The sequence below is a fragment of the Falco peregrinus genome, chromosome 5 (assembly GCF_023634155.1).
Source record: "Falco peregrinus isolate bFalPer1 chromosome 5, bFalPer1.pri, whole genome shotgun sequence".
Classification (NCBI taxonomy): Eukaryota; Metazoa; Chordata; class Aves; order Falconiformes; family Falconidae; genus Falco; species Falco peregrinus.
Genome location: NC_073725.1, coordinates 21343646 through 21365025, shown reverse-complemented (window position 1 = coordinate 21365025; position 21380 = coordinate 21343646). Strand labels below are relative to the sequence as shown.

Sequence of the window (21380 nt, the reverse complement as noted above, 5' to 3'; positions counted from 1 at the left end):
CAATTTATAGAGATCACAGCATATCAAACGTTGAACTGAAAGCAAACCCCAGCCATTGTGGTCTATGATGGACCACCCTTTGATTGAAACTGACGGTGTGCACCCAGTCAATTCGGTATTTCCAAATTTCTTGTTGTGCTGAGCTTCATTCCTGATCGATTAGCAGATGCTGCTATGTGCTGCCAGACAGCGAGCTGATCTCAGTTAGCATCTACACACTCTTTCAGCCAGACCGCTGTAATTCAGGATTTCTAGGTGCCGAGTGTCCTGGATGTGCCAGACTCCAGCAAGTCCTTCGGACCCCTGTGTGTCCCTCCAGCAAGACAAGAGGGTACTGGATCTGGCCCACTCAATATGGGCTGAGCACAGCAGTCATTTTTTCAGCACTTCAGTGCCTGGGACAACTACTAAAAGCCTACAGGTCTGCTCCAGGGGACGTTTAGACTGGATATTAGTCAAAATTTCTTTAGTGAAAGGGCTGTCAAGCATTGGAACAGGCTGTCCAGGGAGACAGTTGAGTCACCATCCCTGGAGGTATTTAAAAGACATGGAGATGTGGTGCTTGGGGACATGGTTTAGTGGCAGACTTGGCAGTGCGCAGTTTACGGTTGGACTTGATGATCTTACAGGTCACTTTTTCCCCCAGGACAGACACAGCTGAGCAGTGCCAGGGAGGGCAGCTGTATCCAATACCTCTCCTTCTGGGTGATATAGATGGCACCTACCGACAGCAGTGCAAAGCCTGCTTGCTTTGATTCTTCAGTACAGCCAAATACCAGAATCAAAAGACTTATCCTGATACTCCCTAGCAACTGTATCCTGAACTCTCTCCAAACCTCTGGCTGTTTCAGCCAAACACGAGCAAGCTCAAAAGAACTTTGCTCCTCTTGTATTTGGCACAGTTCAACCACTTTGCTTTTCTTCCTGGATTTTCAGACCTATTAACTGCTGGCAACACAAGAGATGGGATAACTTTGTTCTCTCTCTGTTGAGCCATCTGTGCAGTCTGAGGTTTTCCTTCACACAATTGTTTTCTTCTTTTCATATCTGAGAAGGGGAGGTGATGCTAAATAAAAGTAACAAACCCTTTACCTTACACAGAGTATCTCAGACACAGATACAGCTTCACCCTACAACACAAACTCACGCCATACACTTCCCTCCTGCTGTGCCTGCACACACAGAGCTGGTGACTGCTCAGGTGATGACCTGTATTTATCATGCACCTTATTTATCAGGCACTTCCTCTCCCCCGCTTAATCAAAAAAAAAAAATCTGAATATAAGCTTAAACAGTTGTCATGAAGCTTTCATGATTTTTTTTAAATGATGGAAAATAAAATCTGAGGCTTTAATGTGGAATGTCTCTCTCTTTAACAGGAGATCTCTCAAGTGCTGGTGAGGAGGGAGGTGTTTAGCCATGGTCAGTTCTCTATCCAGGACGCATTCAGAACCTCTCACTGCTTAGCCTTAAAGATACTCAACTTCAACATCAAAACCAGACCTCACTTGTCACCACAGACAAGTTTACCACTTCAGGCTTTAGGGGTGACTTTATAACGTACAGCAAGTTTATTAGAGGGCTGGCTAAGGGTTTCCAGCATGCACGTTTCCCTTTCCTTCAGCTCTCAGCTATTGGCTGCATGTGTCCACTCCTATGCTTATGTTGCACAAACACTTTTTAATTTCAGCAACACTGTGTTACCGCAACCAGTCCCTATACACAGCTCCCCACGTGGCTGCACAAGCACTCAGCTAACCAAAGGAGAGGGCAGTGGGGGTGAGAGGATCAGACCCTGCTTTCTGCCAGCAACAGCAGTTTGTAGAGCTCCTTGTGGACCCCTGATGTTGGCTTCATACCCAGAAAAGAGGCAGCCTTTCAAACTGTCAAAGCTTTCCAAAATAATTGTCTGGTAAAATGTACTCTGAGGACAAAGCGTGTGAGGGGACCTTGGATGAAAAGCCCGAGCCAGCATTACGTCGCTGTTAGGGTACACACGTGCCCTCTGACTGCACAGCACACAAATGCAGTCATAAGCAGATCCAGACACTGGAAAACCCACAAATGCATCAAAGTTAATCTCTCCAAAACTAGCACAAGCCAAAATTCAGGTTGTGTGTGACAGTTAATTTACTTTTTCTTTCTGCATGTGGACATAGGACATAATATGAAATATATATAATTTCATATATAAGATGATACAGAACAGAATTAGTATCACAAAATAGTAGTATTTTTATATATTACACAGAACAGATCAGCCTAATTAATACTTTTTCATTAGTTTACCTTATCCCAAGTGTTCAGTGTATGACCACATACCTTTAATCCACGCTTTTCAGATGTGCTGCCTTAGATTTTTATTTCCTACTCATCATTGCACCGTGAGTTTGTATTAGGTGCATCTATGAAATGATCACCCCAACACCCTCGCAAGGAAGCCCATCCTTCCAGCCCTACAGACCAGGAAGAGGAGTTTCACATCACCTGGTCTAAATGGGTATTTTTAGATCAAACCTCCTAACAGCTTCACAGCCAGCCACAAGCGCTCAGCATTCTTTGCAGCAGATACCGCTTGCATCAGTGAAGGAGCCTGGGGCTGGAGAAGCCTTGTTTGCCACTTACTTTGTTTGACTTAGTTAAACTATCAGCAGATAATAAAAAGGATAAGGTAGGGCTCAACCACGTCTTAGGAAATAACCTGTGAAGTTGCAGAAACACACATCACTGTCTCCCCCAGCACCGTGGAACTCTTCTGGTCAGAGACACAAATGCAGACACAGCCCCACGCTTTACATCCTTGCTGTCCCCAGCCCAGTTCCCGTCACCCTGTGCACCACACAAGACCCACAGAAATCCCTCAGATCCACAGCTTGCCTTTCAATCCTGCACTGATGTCTACAGCTTGACACATGGCTGCAAACCCCACAGCCTCCTGGCAGCCGCCCCCCCCCAGTGCCTCCCGTCCCCTTGCCCCGCACCATCGTCACCCTCAGTCAGCCCAGGGGAGAGCCACCGACTGCAGGACCTGGGGCTGGACCTACCTCTGGTCCCCCTGGCTTATTGCTGTGCCCTAGGAGGGAGGACTGCAGTTGCCACAGGCCAGGTGATGACTTGCCTTGAGTTTCTACAGCTCTTCAAGTAACATTCAAATAACACTGCCGTCTTGGATCTCCAAGCAAGCAGGTGCTCATCCAACCTGTTCTGGCTCAGCGCTGCTCAGCAAGAGATGGGTGTGCTCTGCAGGGTCTGAAGCCACCACCTCCGAGCCCTGGAGGCATGGTGGGTGCCATGGAAGGCGCCATGGAAGAGGCAGGGAGATGCATCCACTCCTCAAGCACAGCTTGTGGATATAAGGTAGGAGAAGGGCTTATTTCTGGAGAGGGTGGATGGAGATAGTATCTCAGATTTAGGCGAGTGCAACCATTATGCCTTATGAATACCTTGTAGGCATCCTGATACCTCCCGATGAAAGGTCTCTTGCTTCCTCCTGTATGCAGAGCTGTTCATTATGTTCCCAGTGATTCCTAGTCCCAATAATCCCTCATTTTTCTGTTGCAGCCTTGAAAAGCATCCTAATTGTAAGTAATCTACTACAAAATTGGTAATAAACAAGAGTATTTTGAATGCAGCAGCTATAGCACAAAGTTCTTTGATGTCCGCCGTGCTGCCTCTGTGCTCTTCTGCTTGGTTACACACATTAGACAGCTTACACTCCTTTTGAAGGATTACACCGTGATACAGTATACGACATTTGTCCAAAGCACTCTTAAATTGCAGTCAAAGTACGGGAAACTTGGTCAAACCACCACTATGACCTAACACAGACATCATTCTGATTCATAGTAGCTTAAACTAATTCTTCAGTAAAACACAGTTCTGGATTGGCTGATTGTTAGTAGCAACGTGCTTAGCCTTCACTAAAAATAAATCCAGCTCCTACGAGATCACTAGTTCAAAGCCACACGTAGTCTGATCATAGCTGCGATACCTCCACTTCTGTTCCTACCATTACTACGCAGCATAGCACGTGCTTAGTAGTTTACTGTGGTGAGCACCTGCATCACAGAAATGAGTTAAGACCTGCTACATATGGAATTGGTAGCCAAGGAAGTTATTTCCAGATCATAGAAACAAATACAAATAACCTGTGGGGTTTTTGGTGGGGTTTTTTTCTCCTCCAGTTGCACTTGTTACCCTTTTTGTGAGGTCCTCGTGATGTGTAACTCCAGGTTTAACCTTGTAATAAGCCCAGGCTCTTTAACTCATTAATAAATGAATTGCAGAGATCAATGGAGAATGACAACAGACTACCCTGGGCCAGGAACACCAGCTAACATGCACAGCTTCCATCACCTAGTCCATTGGCACAAGCCAAACATTTTGACAAGGTTCAGAAAAAAAACCAAGTCACGTTTGGAAGACACAAACCCCTTCTCAGTTTCAGCTATGCAATTTTGCTCAATTCTATTCTGTTCAGTTTTATCCCATTTTCCAACATCGAAGTGAAACAAAATAAGATGAACTAGAACACAGGAGAAAGAAAATAAAAAAATAAAAAAGTAAACCAGAAAAGCACATTCCAAATACAGTCTGACTTTATTGAAACCATGTTTCCTTTCAGCAGTCCTGCTGCACCTTGACATTGCAAATATTTATGCTTTTCCATTTATTTCAATTGGAACTTTATTGCTTCACAACTTTGTTATGCGTCGGGACGATCTTACAAAACAAACCATCAGCGCTGACAGGTTTCTTTCTAAATTCAATTATCAATTCAGTTGCACGTCGAGGGTTCAAAGGAAGGCAATACATGTCACAGGCTCCTAATTCAAAGGTTTTTACAACCTCTTTCTTTTTCAGGCAAAAACCTAATGGATAAAACAAACCTGCAACTATTCAAGTAAATGGCCAAGGCCTCATTAGTTTAAAAATTAGTTACAGATTCTGACAGCACCACTTGCTGAGTAATACGCATCAAGAGTAGTAAACTCTGAGATTAAAGTGCTGAATAAATAAGTCATGGAATACAACTTACTTTTGATCATCTTGTTACCATTGTTCCTTTCTCAAAATATTTATTCCTTTTAAATTATGTAACAACACAAAAATGGCCGAAAAGCATCAAATCAAAGATCCTGTATACAGCAGCCTGTAGCATAGCCCTGTATACAGCCGCCTGTAGCATAACTGCAGCTAAATCCAGCAAGGATCTAGAACAAAGAAAACTAAGATTAAGGAAAACACCAACTACTAGCGCTTTAATACAGCTTGTGTTTTCAAATACTACAGGAATATGAAAATTTCTACTCTACCCAGCTACTAAGCTTGATTCTAAGTGTAGCTTATTTTTATAAGCAGTGGAAGATAAAATTCTCCAAATATAGACACATTACATTTTCATAATCAAAATCAAAAGAGGAACAAGACAGTAATTCAAGCACCATCATAAAGCTAATTCAGGCAAAAAATAGGCATCCTGCTCTGGGGTATTTTCAGCCTTTGCTACTTTTGTTTAGCTAAGGAAAAAAAAAAAGTTGAATTTTTATAAATAATTAAACTATAAAAGCCAATACTTCAGAAGAGGCTAGGATTTGCTGCAGAACTCAGGCAGATATCTACAGCAAAACAGTAACTGCTTGCAAATAATGCTTGCTAACTGCATCCTAAGACGCTCTAGGGACTTGCTCAGTAACGTGAGGGTGATACTGCTCAGGTGTCTAAACACAGCAGTATTTAGTAACGAAAGTAAGAATTTGGTGCACTGGCTTTGAAATAAGCTTGATCGAGCCTGAAGAATGAACTCGAGTGACTAGTTTCCTTTCAGAGGAACATCAGGACAGAGGTTTTCCCTTTAGAAGGTAATACTGAACCTGCAACAGGACAACTGCTAACGAGATACAGGAAGCGTTTTCATATTCTTCAGGCTAAAAGCCAGATCTCAGCCTTCCTGCCAAACAGGCAAAACAAGTGCTGCTTGCACTTGAGAATCAATTTATATATTGAGCATCCTGACAGGGTGGACTGGCCGCAGGGATCCTGCCTGGGTCCTCGGCCAGATATGAAGCTTGTCTCATTCATTCACTCCATGTGTTCTATCCATATCTCATGATCTATTGACAATAAGTGTTTTATATGTGCTGTAATAGGAAGTAATAAAGTTGTTGGACTACTACATGATGAACCTGCTCAAACAACTGACTATTTCAGACATTATGTGAATTTCATCTGTAACTGAGAACTACTACAGCACGAGATCAGAAACAAGGCAATTTGCTGGGAAGGAAGGAGATTCTGCCCTGTAAATCCTTCTACTCCTCTGTTCCAACCCAACAGGTCAGCTTAAAGCTCTACTAGGAACAGTTTGACATTAACATTTGACTTTGAAATGAAATAAAAGTGCTTATGTTGTATAGCTACAGCTCAGAACTTGTCACAGCACTGAGAGGTTTCACTGCCCAAAATTCCTGCACAGCTGACCAGTTCTCAAATCTAAAGTTCTGCATGCCATTTTATGTCCCCAGCCTTAATTTCAAAGTGTAATTATTCCTTAACATCCAAACTCTATAAATATTTAAACAGGAAGGTCTTCCTTTCACACCACATCAGCCATACTACTCTTTCCTCCTAGCACAACAGCAAAGCTGGCACGGAAAAGCTCTGCTATCAGTTGGGATCTGGATTCCTTTGTCCAGCTGCTGAAACAACTCAGGAGGCTCCTTATTCTTTTGGGTTTAAAAACATCGTGTTTTACTGCAGTCCTTCACATTATGCAATTTAGGTGAAACAACAGCGTTTACAGAAACCACACAACAACGCAATCTCAAAACAGATGTCCCAAGCCATAATTAGCATTTTGTAATTGCTTTCAACAATGCTGATTTCTGACAACCCCGCGATTACACTCTTCCATACATACTTGCTTTTGCTGAAGGAGTTTATTTCACTTGGGAGCGAGTCCTGCGATTTAGTTTCACTGTTTCAGCTGACTTGCAAAAAAAGGCGAGAACAAAGGCATTTTTCTAAATGGTAGATGAGAACGATGAAGCGCAGGGCGGCACTTAATAGGACTTGGCACCTTTGTTTCACAAAGGCACCTTATTTAGTCTCCTCACTAAATATTACGGCTTGCACAATTATTAGAAGTTTGATACCAAATTGTAATTGTGCCCATTGTACCAAAGAAACCTACTGCACTCAAAGCTAGCTGTGTTTCAGATTCCAAAAGACAGATCTGGATGATCCAGTATTACTTCAGGGACTGAAGTATTCCAGTTCTGTGCCTAGAATACTTCAAGGCCAGCACATACTTAAAAATTAACTTTCTTGAGTTAAAGATTTATTGATTAGGATCTTGCAAAGGGAAAAACAACTTCAGTGAGAGCTAAGAAATCTCCAACTTCTGTTTTCTGGTTCAAGTTGCAGTGATAAGCATGTTAACATGGTGCTCCTACGTATAAAGCAGCTGTAATGTTTAAACCCAAATTTTCTCCTTTGGAATTGAGAGCAAATTACTGCGATGACAAGAAATTCGTAACATGATACACCCAATTCAAGAATTCCCATGTTGCTTCCCCAAAATCATATACTGCATTTTTTTACTTAATATTTTCATTACTAGATTTTATCATCTTAATATTAGATGAAAACAATTATTTAGGGTTTAAGACCAGTTCAAAGAGAGGGACAGGATAACATCCCTCAGCACAAGCTGAAAACTTAGTGTCTGACTATATACTCAGTAACAACAGCCACCTCCTCAAATAAGGAACATTATTTTGCTGAAGTACATCTTTGAACCTTAACTTCCAAATGTTTCTTTGTTCTACCAGTATTTGGGCTTCACTCTTGGATTACTGGAGTTTAGAAATTTAGAACAAAAAGAGAATAATTCTGAACCACCTTCCAAGTTCACTTTGCTTGTAAAGAGGTATTTGATATTTTCTCACTGTCTTTTCACGTATCCCTGCACCAATATTCCAAATAGAAAGGAGGACAGCAAGAGGTGTGTGAGTTTGGTTTAATTATCTGAAGCACTTCCGTGTATTGTTTAGTTGAGGCTTCAGCTGCAACCATATCTGCTGTGGCAAATTAAACTTCAGTTTAGTAGATATAAGAGCAGAAATGTAACATCCATTAGAAACATGAGAACGATTTCCATCTTTTTCTTTTTTATTTACACATAAGTACATGTCAACAGTTGGCATAAACTTCATAAAAATACAGTACCTGTTTGTGCTGTAACACTAGTCACAATGTTTATATAAAGATTTTTTTTCCTGCTTCCTTGAATTCAATTAACATTTTAAAAAGTGACTTCCCAAAAGCCCTTTTTGTGATAGTTTCCTTATAGAAATTTTTCCAAAATCTATTCTGTAAAAGTTAAAAAGCTAATGCATTTTCAGCCATTCTCCCTCACCCTCTCAATAAAACAGATTTTTAAAAAAATAAGAAGTTTGTAGAATACTCATCAGTTGTTACACTACTACTTTATCATAGGTTGCCATTTAATTGATACTGTGGCAGGTGTGATAAATGCCATTCCCATAGCATCTAATATTGCTAGATGCCATCAGGGCTAAAAAGACCAGTCATATCAACAGACTGATGTCGGACCAAAAAAAAAAAAAAAACAAGCCAAAACAAAACTGAAACATGGATGATATACAGAGAAACATTAGACTTCGCAAGTCTTAAACTGTAGAATCACAATTACTGTGATACTTTCCAACAGCAATAAACATACAAAAATTTTATCAGTTAAACGACTAAAGGATATCCTTGCACTGGGTATCTTGGAAAGTGAATTCTCTATTACCTACAACATTGGTGTGACACCAAGATGACAGACAAACTGCAGAACCAGTCTAATACTGTTGGAGCAATTATACCCACACAATTGACTATACCCATATCACAACCAGGTTAGATTTCATTTTTCATTAATTCTGATGACAAAATCCAGGCAGGATCTAATATAGGGGGAAAGAAAATAGGGCATAAATTTTGAAAGTAATTTCATGTTAAGTTAGGCGCTGGAGGTCTAGTTAAGGCAGTGAAGGATTTATTTTAGTATCTTTCTAAGGCTATGACAGATTTTCCTGAATAAAGCATTTTCCCTTAAAAATTTCATGTATATTATGCCAGCTTACTCTGAATGCATAAGAATGCTAAAAATCCTTGGACACTGAGAAGCTAAACTATTGCTCACTGCAAATATTACCCTTATTAGTCTTCTTTTTTAATATCAGTAAGATTCCAAGAACATGCACCTAAATAATGAAGTTTCAAGTTTGCCTACAAACTTTTCCATTTCAAAAGCAAGCTTAAAAGCATGTGTTACGTGATCCAAAATGATGAAAGTTCTTAATCCTCTCAAAGAAAGAATTTATTTCTCTCAGACGTGACTAGTGAAACTACGTGACTTTTAAGAGAACTTCTAGAATCACCTTGTCCAGAAGGGAGATGGGTAATGGAAGTGACATGAGAAACGTGATGCCAGATGCTATAGCACCATTCCTTTGTTCCTAGCTGTTAGCACCAAAGCTTTAAACAAACTTGCTTTGCTAAGACATTCTGACAGTCCCATTTCACAACATCATTGGTTTTGAGAATGGAGTTACTTTCCATAGCTACTTTTTAACTTTGTTTTGGATCAGTGTTAAATAAAATGTGCAAACATATAATCATTTGCATAGCAAATCTCAAGGGACTGACCCTGAAATAGAAATCCAAACTGTTAGGTTTAAGATATTTCTATAATCAGAATTCACTTAAAATGGTAAAAAATAAAATACATATTTTTCCATTTTAAGTCTAGTAGAAAAGGTATTTCTGATTTAGAATTCTCATAGTTGCTAGTTTAAAAAGTTGAAAGACTGATGGTTCTTCGCATTAAAATGTTATTCCTTTGGAATCTTCAAAACTCTGTAATTGCTATTTTCAAATACCGTGATGAAATATGGCCTGGAATCCTTGCTCATAAGGGTACATAAAGGAATTTTGCAGCTATTAGCAGGATCTTCAACATCCCAAATTTCAGGCATACTGCAACCAGGCCTAGAAAATACATGAATACAAAAAGAGAAATGAAGAAATGGCATTGGAAAGCCATACAGCTTGCTGAACTCAGTTTTGTAACAAGCCCCACCCCCTACCCCCCCCCACCCGACTGTGCCATCTATTTTTTTAAGTTTGTCTTTGTATTAGAATTTTTTATCAGATTGCAAAATCTATGAATATAGTAGTAATTTAAAAAATAGTATTGGAATGTGTAAAATTTGTCTGCTTTTGTGGTTATATGGTAAGAATTAATTTAGAGGAGGAAGCATATAAAACAATTCAAATTATGCAATATGCATTACCAGGGACCCTTAAAACTTCCTATAAAATGGAGGGTGAGGTTCACACTCCTAACATTTCTAAAGAAAACTCAGGAAATAAAACACCTTTAAAGAAAGTAGTAACTCCCTGCATTTTTATTAAGGCACGTAATCAACATCAAGCACAGCTTTTTCTTAAGGACATCTTAAATGTGACAAAATTTTCAGTGACCAGCAACGGTTGTAATATTTTGGTGCTCAAACTATATTTTACTCTGCACCTTTTATTCATACTAAGCTTTCATTATACACACATGTCTGTTCTTAGCATCACAGAATAATGACTTGTTTCCTTTGTGAATCCTTTGTGCACATAAAGACCAGAAGGTTGCTAATGTGGGTAAAGTTAATTATACTTACTAATACATGGATAAAAAGGTATTTTGGACACTTTTAATAAAGCACAGGTCAATATTTGAAAGCTAGTACTTGACATGAATCTTAGACCACATGTTTGAGCGGCATATTATTCTTGTGAGATTACTCACTTTTTTCTGCTTACACACAATGACTCTTCCAGAATGTAGTAATTTACTCCTAGTTTTATCAATTCTCTTTTTACGTCTTTTGCAGGTTTTCGACTGTACATGGAATACACTACTTTAGTTCTGGCCCTTCAAAAAAAGAAATATAAAAATTATTTAGCAACATAGCATGCGAGCGTAAGCTTTAACTTTATACTAGACAGGAAGGCTGCTTCTTTCACAAGACAATTCAGCTAAAACAAAGTCTAAATCAATAGTGCCATTTGCTTTAATGTGATTATTTCTTCACAAATACAATGAATCCAAGAACAATGTATACAGCCCTTTGATTTTTCTGTAGCAGAGACAACTTTATAACAAGATCCTTGGTTACTGTGAACAGAAAATGTAAAGACGGCAAAGCAATGCATTCACCATATGATATCCAAGGGTAGAAATGACCTTGCTTGGACTGGAGGTGATCAGAAGAAATCACCAGCTCAGCCTCTCTGCAAAAGGTCATACTCATTCCCCTTGTTCAGACTTTTTAAAATGCAGAGTGCAAGACCTGATGTCTGGCTACGCTGACTCAAGCAAAATCATCACTTGTAAACCACGATCCTGTTTATATCACCCAGTAATATCCTCCTTTGATTGTGCAAAGCATGAGGTTGTTAATTCCTGTTCATTTTCTGACACTATATCATCTCCAGCTTATTTCCCAAAAAATGCCCCATCCTGTATTTTTGTAGTTAGAACAGAACAGAGTATTTCAGCTGGAAGGGACCTACAGTGATCACCTAGTCCAACTGCCCGACCAGCTCAGGGCTGACCAAAAGTTAAAGCTAGTTAAAGCCAGACAGAACTAAGGACATAAGGCATGTAAAATAAATCCCCTTCTTTTCTGCTTCATCTCCATCTTCTTGCTTTCTTGTTATGTTGGGGGTTTTTAACCAGTTTTACCAAATTACCAAAAAAATGATGCTACGATACTACAGTCAAAAACAGACATTCATAACATTTTTCAGATGAATAAATTTCAATTTAGAAAAATATCCTGATTTTGAAAATAAGTACAAAACTCAGTAATTTCATTACAAAACTTCAGTTTCAATGAGTCTTAATATTTCAGTAATTAGATCTGTTATAATGAAAAAAAATGACAACCAATCACAGAAAGCTAATAGGAATAACTAGATTGACTATCTTGAGAAAAAAAAAAAAAATCAAGGCTGTTTACAATGTCAGGAGTAACTAGAATGAAGAAAGGATATAATTATACACAATTCCAATTCCACAATTAGGCTGATTTTTTTTGTGTCTGTTTGAAGCCATATCGATCTTACAGTACATCTTTTTTCTGATGACCACAAATCCTGAAGAAATACTGCATGTGTTTTCAACCTGACTGAAATAACAAATCAAGCTCTATAGGGTTTGAACAAATTTTACAATATAACATGATGCCATTCCTGCTGTATATTACCAACACTGAGAGAATAGCAAATAAAAATCAACTCCCAAGTTCAAAATTTACCTTAATCCTGCATCTTCATAGTGAGGATGATTTACAATAGGACGAAGTGTAGACAATTTAACACTTGCCATCGTAGGCATTGCTCCTGCAAAAACTGCATCTGAAATACAGAATGAAAGGCATGTTTGAAATAAAGAATCAAGCAGTATAAAAGCAGAAAAACAATCTTCAAAGATCTTAAGAGTAATCCTATAGAAAAACATACAGAGGGTAGGGTAGTCTTCTGGAAAAAGCCTTACATGGTACCAGCAGAAACGCACAAAACCACTTTAAAACAAACAAACAGTTTTTAATATACTTAATTAGATAACTAAACATCTGAGAATGGAGATTTAATAAATCTTACATTTCTTGAATGGGCAGAATAACATATTCATTATGACAACCTGTTTTTATTTGTTACTTCTTACACTAGAGTAAAAAGAGCAACAAAACCTCAGTCCACTTCAGCTTGATAGCATTTCCCTGCTAAGAAGGTAACTGCTTTGTTTCCAGATAGTTTTCTGATACTTTTACTCATTTTAGAAAAAGGATGGGTACAACCACAAAACACACACTCTGAACTCTTTTCTAGCAAATTTACGATCATGGACCCACATGTATAGGACCAGCGTCACTTCAGTAAAAATCTATTTTAGTTGACTTCGCAAAAACACCTTTGTTGAAATAATACACCAGTGGCTAGAACCTCCAGAGTGGTAGCCTGGAGTCTAATAAAGCAAGATTTTGGTGTCCCTTTCATTTGAGATAGCTTCTATACGGACAAGTATATGTGACTAAACCATGGCTTTAGGATAGTCCCAAGGCAAAGCCAGAGATAGCAGCAATACCTCTGCAGTCATTCATACCAAGTTTTACAGTTACATCTCACAGTAAATGGGGAAAATCATACATTATTAAATACTTTACCTTGTCTGGTATTGACTTTTATCCACTCTAACAGTTCCTCCTGTGGCAAATTGCTGAATTCCCCCATGATGTTCCACTGAGTTTGAAGGTTTGCTGATCCCTCTATTGCCATCAATGCTAAAATAGCAAAGACCAACGTTTTGGGCTGGATTTTACAGAAGAGCCATCCAAACAACTGAAATGCAAGAATCAATTAATTTCTAGACAACAATTCTTTAACGTATGCAGTGCAATTCATTTTTATTTCTCTACAAGGAACCAAACACATATAACAATATGAAACATCTCTGCCATCGCTTCTCCACTGAACTTCTATGAGACCTCATACGAGGTATTCATGTTTACCAAATGTAGGGCATATTTGTAACTCTACAAAAAAAAAAAAATTTACATTAATGCAGCTTTCAGAGTTGTAGTTCAAATGTCAAACTCTGCAAGAAAAGATGATTCAGTAATGCTAACTGCACTTTGACAGCATTCTATCTCCTATTTAAATCAAGAATTTCTAGCTGTAATATATGGATTAGAGATTGAACTACAAACTTCCAAATTCATGTCAGAAAAGCAGACTTTGGGGATATAATGTTAATGCTGCTTTATATCCTACTCTTCCCTTTCTTAAACTGGAAACATGGCCCTTGCATTTTTTCCTAAAGAGAGTTTGCTGGAGGCTCTAAGCAAATACTCATAAATACGTGAAATGTGTATTTCAGAAGAAAGAAGTACCAAATTTGCTATGTTGAAGTTTAGTTTGAGCAAGAACACTTCATCTCATCCATATGTGACCTAAACCTTAAATAAGGCAAAGTGTGAATTTATTTTTTTTCAAGCTATTGTTAATTAGGAGTAAGGCTTCACATTTAAAAAAATATCAAACCTGCACTAAATAAATACATTTCATTCAGAGTACCTTTATCCATTTTTTAATTAAAGCATGAAATGATAAAATAAAGTTTCACAATAAAATCTCCCACTAAGCTGACTACACTAATTAGGTAGTGTATGTTATCGTTGTTATAAACTAATTGTAAACTACTTTAGATTATTAAAAATCTCTCAAGTCACCTCTCCAAAAATACAGCGTACTCCACTCTCATCCTCAAAGACTTTCTAAACAATCTAGCAAGTACAGCAATACTATCCAGGGAAACTTACTATACCAAATATGCCTCACCACAGTGTCGGTCTGGAAGGATGAAGGGAAATTAATTCATTTATACACTGTTCTACATGAGCAAACCTCCTTTTTACCAACAGTCACAAAAATCTCAATTCAAGAACATCTTAGAACTTTGGAATACTTTATTGAGTTCCATGGCTTTTCAAGTCAAAGAAAAATCACATTCCTATCATGCTTTTATAAAACCTCGTTAAAGTTTAAAATATCTAAATTTACCATTATTTTGTTTACATGAAGAGCCTAGAATGGTTGAGCATACAGACAAGGCAAAAGAAGCACTTCTACAGGATGCTGTTTGTAATGTCATCATTATATTGATTCAAGGTTTTTCCCTTGGTTTTGTCAGCTGAATATGTTAAGTCTTTCTCCAGCTATTTTTCTTTGCTTTCAAAATTTCCACTCAGGGTAGTATAATTCCTCCTCACAGGAAGAGGAAATGTGTGGATGTAAACAGCTATCATTTGTATTGTCTACCAGGTGCCACAAGCCGCAACACTGAGGGAATGGAAAGCACAGAGATTCCTGCAATGGGCTGAAAGAACACAACATATAAAATTTCTTTCCCGTGTGCAGAATAATTCTAGTATGCCTTCTGCCTCTTTATTCGGTTTTGGGTTGTGCTACAAATGTCCACCTCGGGCTGACTGTTCACTAATAAAAGGATATATTTTGAAATTAACACATTATCTATCTATAGCCTCAAAATAAATTAGTTGTACTAGCATATCACTGCAGCTAAACTTTCATGGTCTGCTAAAGGATAGTGTTTACTTCAGTTACAATGACATAATTGCATATGTTAAATTTGCTTAAATTTTTATTGTATCTGTAAAAAAACAAATTGTTGCTTATTAACTTACTCTTTATGCAAACATCTAAAACTTTACATCACAGTAAAAGTACTGAGTGTTAATCAATTGTTTGGTCACAAGCCCCATCCTCCCCTTCTCATCTCCCTCCATCACAGCAATTCTTCTGAATCAGTATTGCACATATGGTCAAGTTTTTTTCAACCTCAAAATGCTATTTCTGCTCAGCAGCCAAGCAGGACAGAAAAAAAAGTCACTAAAAAGGTCACTTGATATTTTTCTGACTCTCAAAAAGAAAAGTTTTCTTATCCCTTTGCTTGCTTAAGTCAGAGCAGTCCTAGAAGTGGTCTGATTGAGAGCAGCCCAACAGCCTCACGGGCCGGCGTTTCTCTCCCATGTTGAAGCCAGCCATGTGTTACCTGGAAGATTACCAGCCGCTCTCTACTAAAGAAAGCGAACGTCAGCCAGACCAGAAAAAAGTCTAGCTTGTTTTTCACATGTAGAAGTCAGCACCAATCTAAGGAACACACCGAACAGGCAAAAGAACCTTCACTGATAAACAAGACAAGGGAATTAATTTTATTTTTACTTACATTGTTCATGTAATTAAACAGCCTTACTATATGGGGCAGCTGGTCATTTATCATCTGCGGCACAGAACATCTGTCCAAACTGGAGTAATCTAAAGCTTTACCTTCCCTAGCATTCAGAACTTGTTTGTTTCAAGCCAGCTATGGCACCATGATGCTGCAAAGGAGGAAGAAAGTCCCTGGACCCCAGCATCTGGTTCTACAGCAGCAGCTCCCAGAACAGGTTATCACCTGCAACTGTAGCTTCCCGAGAAGCTTACTCTCACTCTACAACCACAGAAAACAGCAGAACCACCAAGGACCAAAATGCAATTAGAAGCAGAAGAAAATGTTGACAGAGTACTTTGAACCTGTCCTTCTTCCAATATTTACACAGTGGTAACGTGTGGCATCCTCTAACATCCAATACACAATGATTTCCAAAAGCACCAGTTTTCATTAACTCGCCCGATGGCCTTAGCTGCAGCACTAAAATAAAAAACAACAATCCAGGATAAATTACTATAGTGCCATTACTCAGGTGCTTTAAAAAAAGAAAAATAAATAAAATGATCACCAGCTGAAAACTTTTACTAATTCGCCATGTAGCAGCTAGCTTACTATATAGAAAAAAGCAAACAAGGCTACAAATTAATAGAAACCAGTCCTAGCAGCTCATCTTTCAGTCATTACCAATTGCAAGATACTTTTTCCTATCTTTCAGAGACCATTTCTCTCCATATAGCAAAAAAACACAGTTCAAATTGTATTGTTTTTCAACTCGCAGAAGGCCAAGAGGCCTCTTCCTTTGGCATAAAACACAGAAATACTTCTAACTCTAAACTTCACTAGAAAATTCTACAAAAATTTTTCAGTTACAACAGGGCAGAAAAGGTGATCAATTTTATTTCAGAGCACACAGTTAAAACAAGAAGAATTAAGAACAAAGATATTTACTTTGGACAGAATTAATCTACATGGGAATTGTTATCTAGAAATTGTACGTCAAAAGAAAACAGGCTTCTTTTTGCTTTTCTGACTTTTGAAAAGCAACTTCATTTCAAATTACTCATAAACACCTCATGGAATTTCATTTAGAAAAATTTAACCACAGTGGAACTGCTATTACTTAAACAACCAGACCACTTAAGAGGACACCACTACTTCAAGAACAGCTGACTAAGAGCTGGGAAACACCACCCATGAACCTTACAGAATAACAAAAGCATAAAATAAATTTCTCTTGTGTCTCAACACTAATTTACAAAGCGGCTAAAATAAAGATAATTTTAATGAGGTTTTGGCATGTTTTTAGCATTTTTATGTTCACTGTACAGATTCATTTGATGTTGGCAAACACTCAGCACTTCTACCTATGCCAAGTAACAAAACGCGCATCAAGAAAGTGATGAGCACAACATTTAAGCAGACTGATACTGTGTAGTCTGTCCAGTTATCAAAAACTGTCCTTCCCTGAAAGAACATCCAGGGAAGCAATTCAGTTTGCTGGGAAACAATTTGTTCAGCTGCCTTAACATGGGAAAGCTTTCTCCTCTTTGCGTAATTCTCTCATTCACGCATCTTCCAGTTGTTTGACACAGCCATTAGATGTTCCACAGGCAGTAACTGCCTTCACCACACAACCCTAATTCACCTTTAGGACACTTTCTACAAAATCACGGCATGGTTGAGGTCAGAAGGGACCTCTGAAGGTCATCTGGTCCAGCCCCCCCGCACAAGCAGGACCACTGAGAGCCAGCTACCTAGGACCGTGCTCAGATGGCTTTTGAGTATCTCCAAGGATGGAGACTCCACAACCTCCCTGGGCAACCTGTGCCAGTGCTTGGTCACCTCACAGTGACAGTGTTTCCTGATGTTCAGAGGGAGCCTCCTGTGTTACAGTGTGTGCTCACAGCCTCTGGTCCTGTGTAGGGGTGCACTTCACCCCCTTCTCTGGGCCGCCGTATGACCTCGGGAGCTGCTGGCTATAGCCCTCAGTGCCCTGAGTAATGAGTTGGGCAGTTAAGTACCCCTTGACCATCAACAACTCTTGCTCGGCAGAGAACAGCACTGTCCGTACCAGTAACCATAAGCTAAGCCTCAACGCTTTGGGTGACGAGTGGGGCATTAAGTGCCCCTTGACCATACTGGTAACTCCTACTTGACCGAGGCAGAGGATGGCACTGCCGTAGTTCCAACCAGAACTCCTGTTGGCTGGTCAAAGCAGGGAAGAAGAATGGAAATCATCAGTTATTCCCTGACAATCCTGGAATGTTCTCACCACATCATAGCCCGAGTGGCAACAGAGTAGAACAATATACTGTTCCTGGAGGTTTTGAGAAAATGACAAGCTCAGGCTGCAGTTGGGATGGAACTTTGCTGATGACTAAAGTCAGCCATCTCATGAGACCCTTCTGAGCTCTCCTGCACCACAGTGGCTGTGACCAGCATCTCCCTCTGAGCAGGACACATCTTCAGAGCTCGCAAACCACCAAGTTTATGATACGAGGGGGACTGTCACGGCAAGTCAGTGGCAGGGCCTGGGCTGGTGCCCCAGCTGCTCGAGGCTCAACCCTTTGCCCGCTGAGGAATGCAAAGGCAAAAGACATGAGTATTTCACTGAACTCAAGGGCAAACTTTTAACAGGTATACCTTTGCTGTAATATATATTGCAAGCTTGAAGTAGTCAGGTTAATTATGTAATTCTGTGATTTAAACCAAATTGATTTGCTGCTAAAATCTTGTGAAATGTGAATAAACCTACTTGCTCTCTCTCTCAACCCCCCAACCCCCTTCAAATCTAATCCATTGTCCAAGTCTGAGACTAGGAATAGATCTGGCCACACCTAAACTCTGTGAGAGTTTTGCAAACAAGGGAGTCTATTCTGAACCTCACAACCCAGCAGAAGGGTCTCCCTTATTCTTTACCCCACTTTCTTTATCTTTCCCTTTTAGACATAAACCATTGACCAAGTCTGAGACTAATAATGGATCCAGCCGCACCTAAACTCTGCAAGAGTTAGGAAAGCAAGGGGGCCTACTCTAGACCTCGTGACTCGGTGGGAGGATCTCCTTTACCCTTTTACACCTTTGATCTTTATAAACTGTTTATACCTCAATTCTATTTGATTTCAACTTGATTTAAGTCTGTGCGTTTACTCCATGTATTAAGTAATAGAGTGAACACTGCCATCAAACCTTGTGCAGTTACATTTCCACATATTCATAATAAACATTTCACCTAAACTTCTTGGTGGTCATTCTTTAAGCGACCTGACCTAACCATTCCTTTCACGGCATCCAGTCACTGGGCACCACTGAAAAGAGTCTGACTTTTCCTCTGGTCAGCCCCCAGCATGTACTAATGCCTGCAGTTGTGATGCCCCCAGGTGAAGGACTTTGGTGCTCCTGTTTCTTAAACTGCAGGAGGATCCCATCAGCGCATTTCTCCAGCCTGCTGAGGTCCCTCTGGATGGCAGCATGCCCATCTGGTGTACCAGCCACTCCTCCAGTTTTACACCATCAGCAAACTGGCTGAGGGCGCACTCTGCCTCACCATCCAAACCATTAATATGGACGTTGAACAGGATTGGACCCAGTACTGACCCTGACCCCCGAGGCACACTGCTAGTTACTGGCCTTCAACCAGACTTTGTACCACCGATCACCCCCCTCTGGGCCCAGCCATTCCACCAGTTTTCAATCTACTTCCCTGTCTGCTTCCCAGACAAAGGACTCTTTACCGTACTTTTGCTGCAAAGCTTCTAAAACAGCTATTTAGATACAGATTCAACAAGTTCACTTCTCAAAAACACAGATATTGAAAGATGCAAAGCCAATTCAAAAGATCTTCTACATCTGGTAATATGTTATTTCAAGCTAGGAAAATTAAATCTGAGTTAGGCATAGGACTTAAAAGGTTGAAATGTTTTAAACATGCAAACCTTCAAAACTATACTTCTGGAAATAATACGCAAAAAATATGCAAGGCAGTAAGTTCTGAAAAGCTGTGAAAACACAGTGGAAACAAAGTCAACTACTGGATAAAATTATTACAAATCAATAAAAAACTTGCAGTGGCATAGAAGTGTGTAAATATAATAAAATCCAGTGTATGTCTCCCTATGTTCAAGCTCAACACACAGCATATTAGCTCATATAATAATGAATTTGGACAAGTTGCATAAAACAAGACATTTGCTTTACTTGGGGAGAGGGGAGAATGGGACTTGTGTAACCATATTTTTCGCAGGCAATATAATCTGGTTTATTTTCAACTGTTACACTCAGATTCAGCAATTACACACACAGAAATTTGCTTTAGGACAAATATCTGGATAATTCTGTAAGTACTGATGTAAGTACAGGATAACAAAAAAAAAAAAAAAGACCTTACCTGTTTTGAACACACCAAGGAAGCCATAACACATAGATGTGGTGTCAAAAACAGTTTTAGTCTCATGATTAAAATTGCTAGGACACTGTACGCCAACAGCTGCAATGCATGGTATACCAGCTGCAAAAAAACCCAAAACAAACACACAGAAGCATATTATTTGCATACTTTTTTTAATTTGTGTCTTAAACATACAGCTTCATTTTCACTTTGAGCTTGTCTGAAAGAGTCCAAGTCAAAGTAAAGATCTTCACATTTCAGATAACGATAAGGACTTTGTTACCTTTTTTTCTAAAGCGTATGTGGTATGCCAAGGCATGGACTAACAGGAAGGATAAACATTAACAATAAAACCAAAAGGAGCTGAAGAAATGGCTGGCTATGCAAAAGATCCTGAAACATAAACAAGCCATGATATATGTAAAATTTCTTGTATAACCTCTTTACAGGAAGAGACCTTGCTATTTAATACCTAAAATCCCCAAGTACGGAATGAAAGAAGCAAATAAAATCATCCTTGGTATTCATAGAATCACAGGCATCTTGCTTTAGTATTCTCAAAAAAGGTTAAAAAGCATCAGAGATGTCATTCACCGTTCCTCACTGAATCTAGATTTCTTGTGGAAGTACTGTGGTAAATCATAAAAGCACTACTGCAATCAGTGCTTTTATTCAACTGATTATCGTATTTTGAATGGTATGATATTCCTTATAGCACAAACCACAAATAAACTGCTGTTAAGAAAGTTTTTCACTGTCCTTGCTGGCTTAGGTTCAAATAAAGAAACCATGCAAGAAATCTGCCATTCAATTCTATGTCACAGAATGACAGAATCATAGAAATGGGTTGGAAAGGACCTTAGAAAGGCCCCTCCCCTGCAGTAAGCAGGGACATCTTCAACTAGATCAGGCTGCTCAGAGCCCCGTCCAACCTGGCCCTGAATGTTTCCAGGGATGGGGCAACCTACCACCTCTCTGGGCAACCTGTTCCATTGTTTCACCACCCTCATTATAAAAAATTTGTTCCTTTTATCTGGCCTAAATCTACCCTCTTTTAGTTTAAAACCATTACCTCTTGTCCTGTCACAACAGGTGCTGCCAAAGAGTTTGTCCCCATCTTTCCTATATGTGCCC

The 21380-nt window shown here is 39.3% G+C and overlaps 1 protein-coding gene across 2 annotated transcripts in view; it reads right to left on the bottom strand.

Annotated features, from left to right (window-relative positions):
• Positions 1–8150: 8150 nt before the first annotated feature.
• Positions 8151–21380, bottom strand: part of DPY19L1 (dpy-19 like C-mannosyltransferase 1) — a 50873-nt gene continuing 37643 nt past the window's right edge. For both annotated transcript variants that reach the window (XM_055805523.1, XM_055805524.1), the window contains 5 exons: positions 20247–20366; positions 13293–13467; positions 12384–12483; positions 10871–10996; positions 8151–10059 (listed from right to left, as the gene is read on the bottom strand). In XM_055805523.1, the coding sequence (XP_055661498.1) occupies positions 9903–10059; positions 10871–10996; positions 12384–12483; positions 13293–13467; positions 20247–20366 (678 nt within the window). In that variant the 3' untranslated portion in view covers positions 8151–9902. The remainder of the gene's footprint in view (positions 10060–10870; positions 10997–12383; positions 12484–13292; positions 13468–20246; positions 20367–21380) is intronic.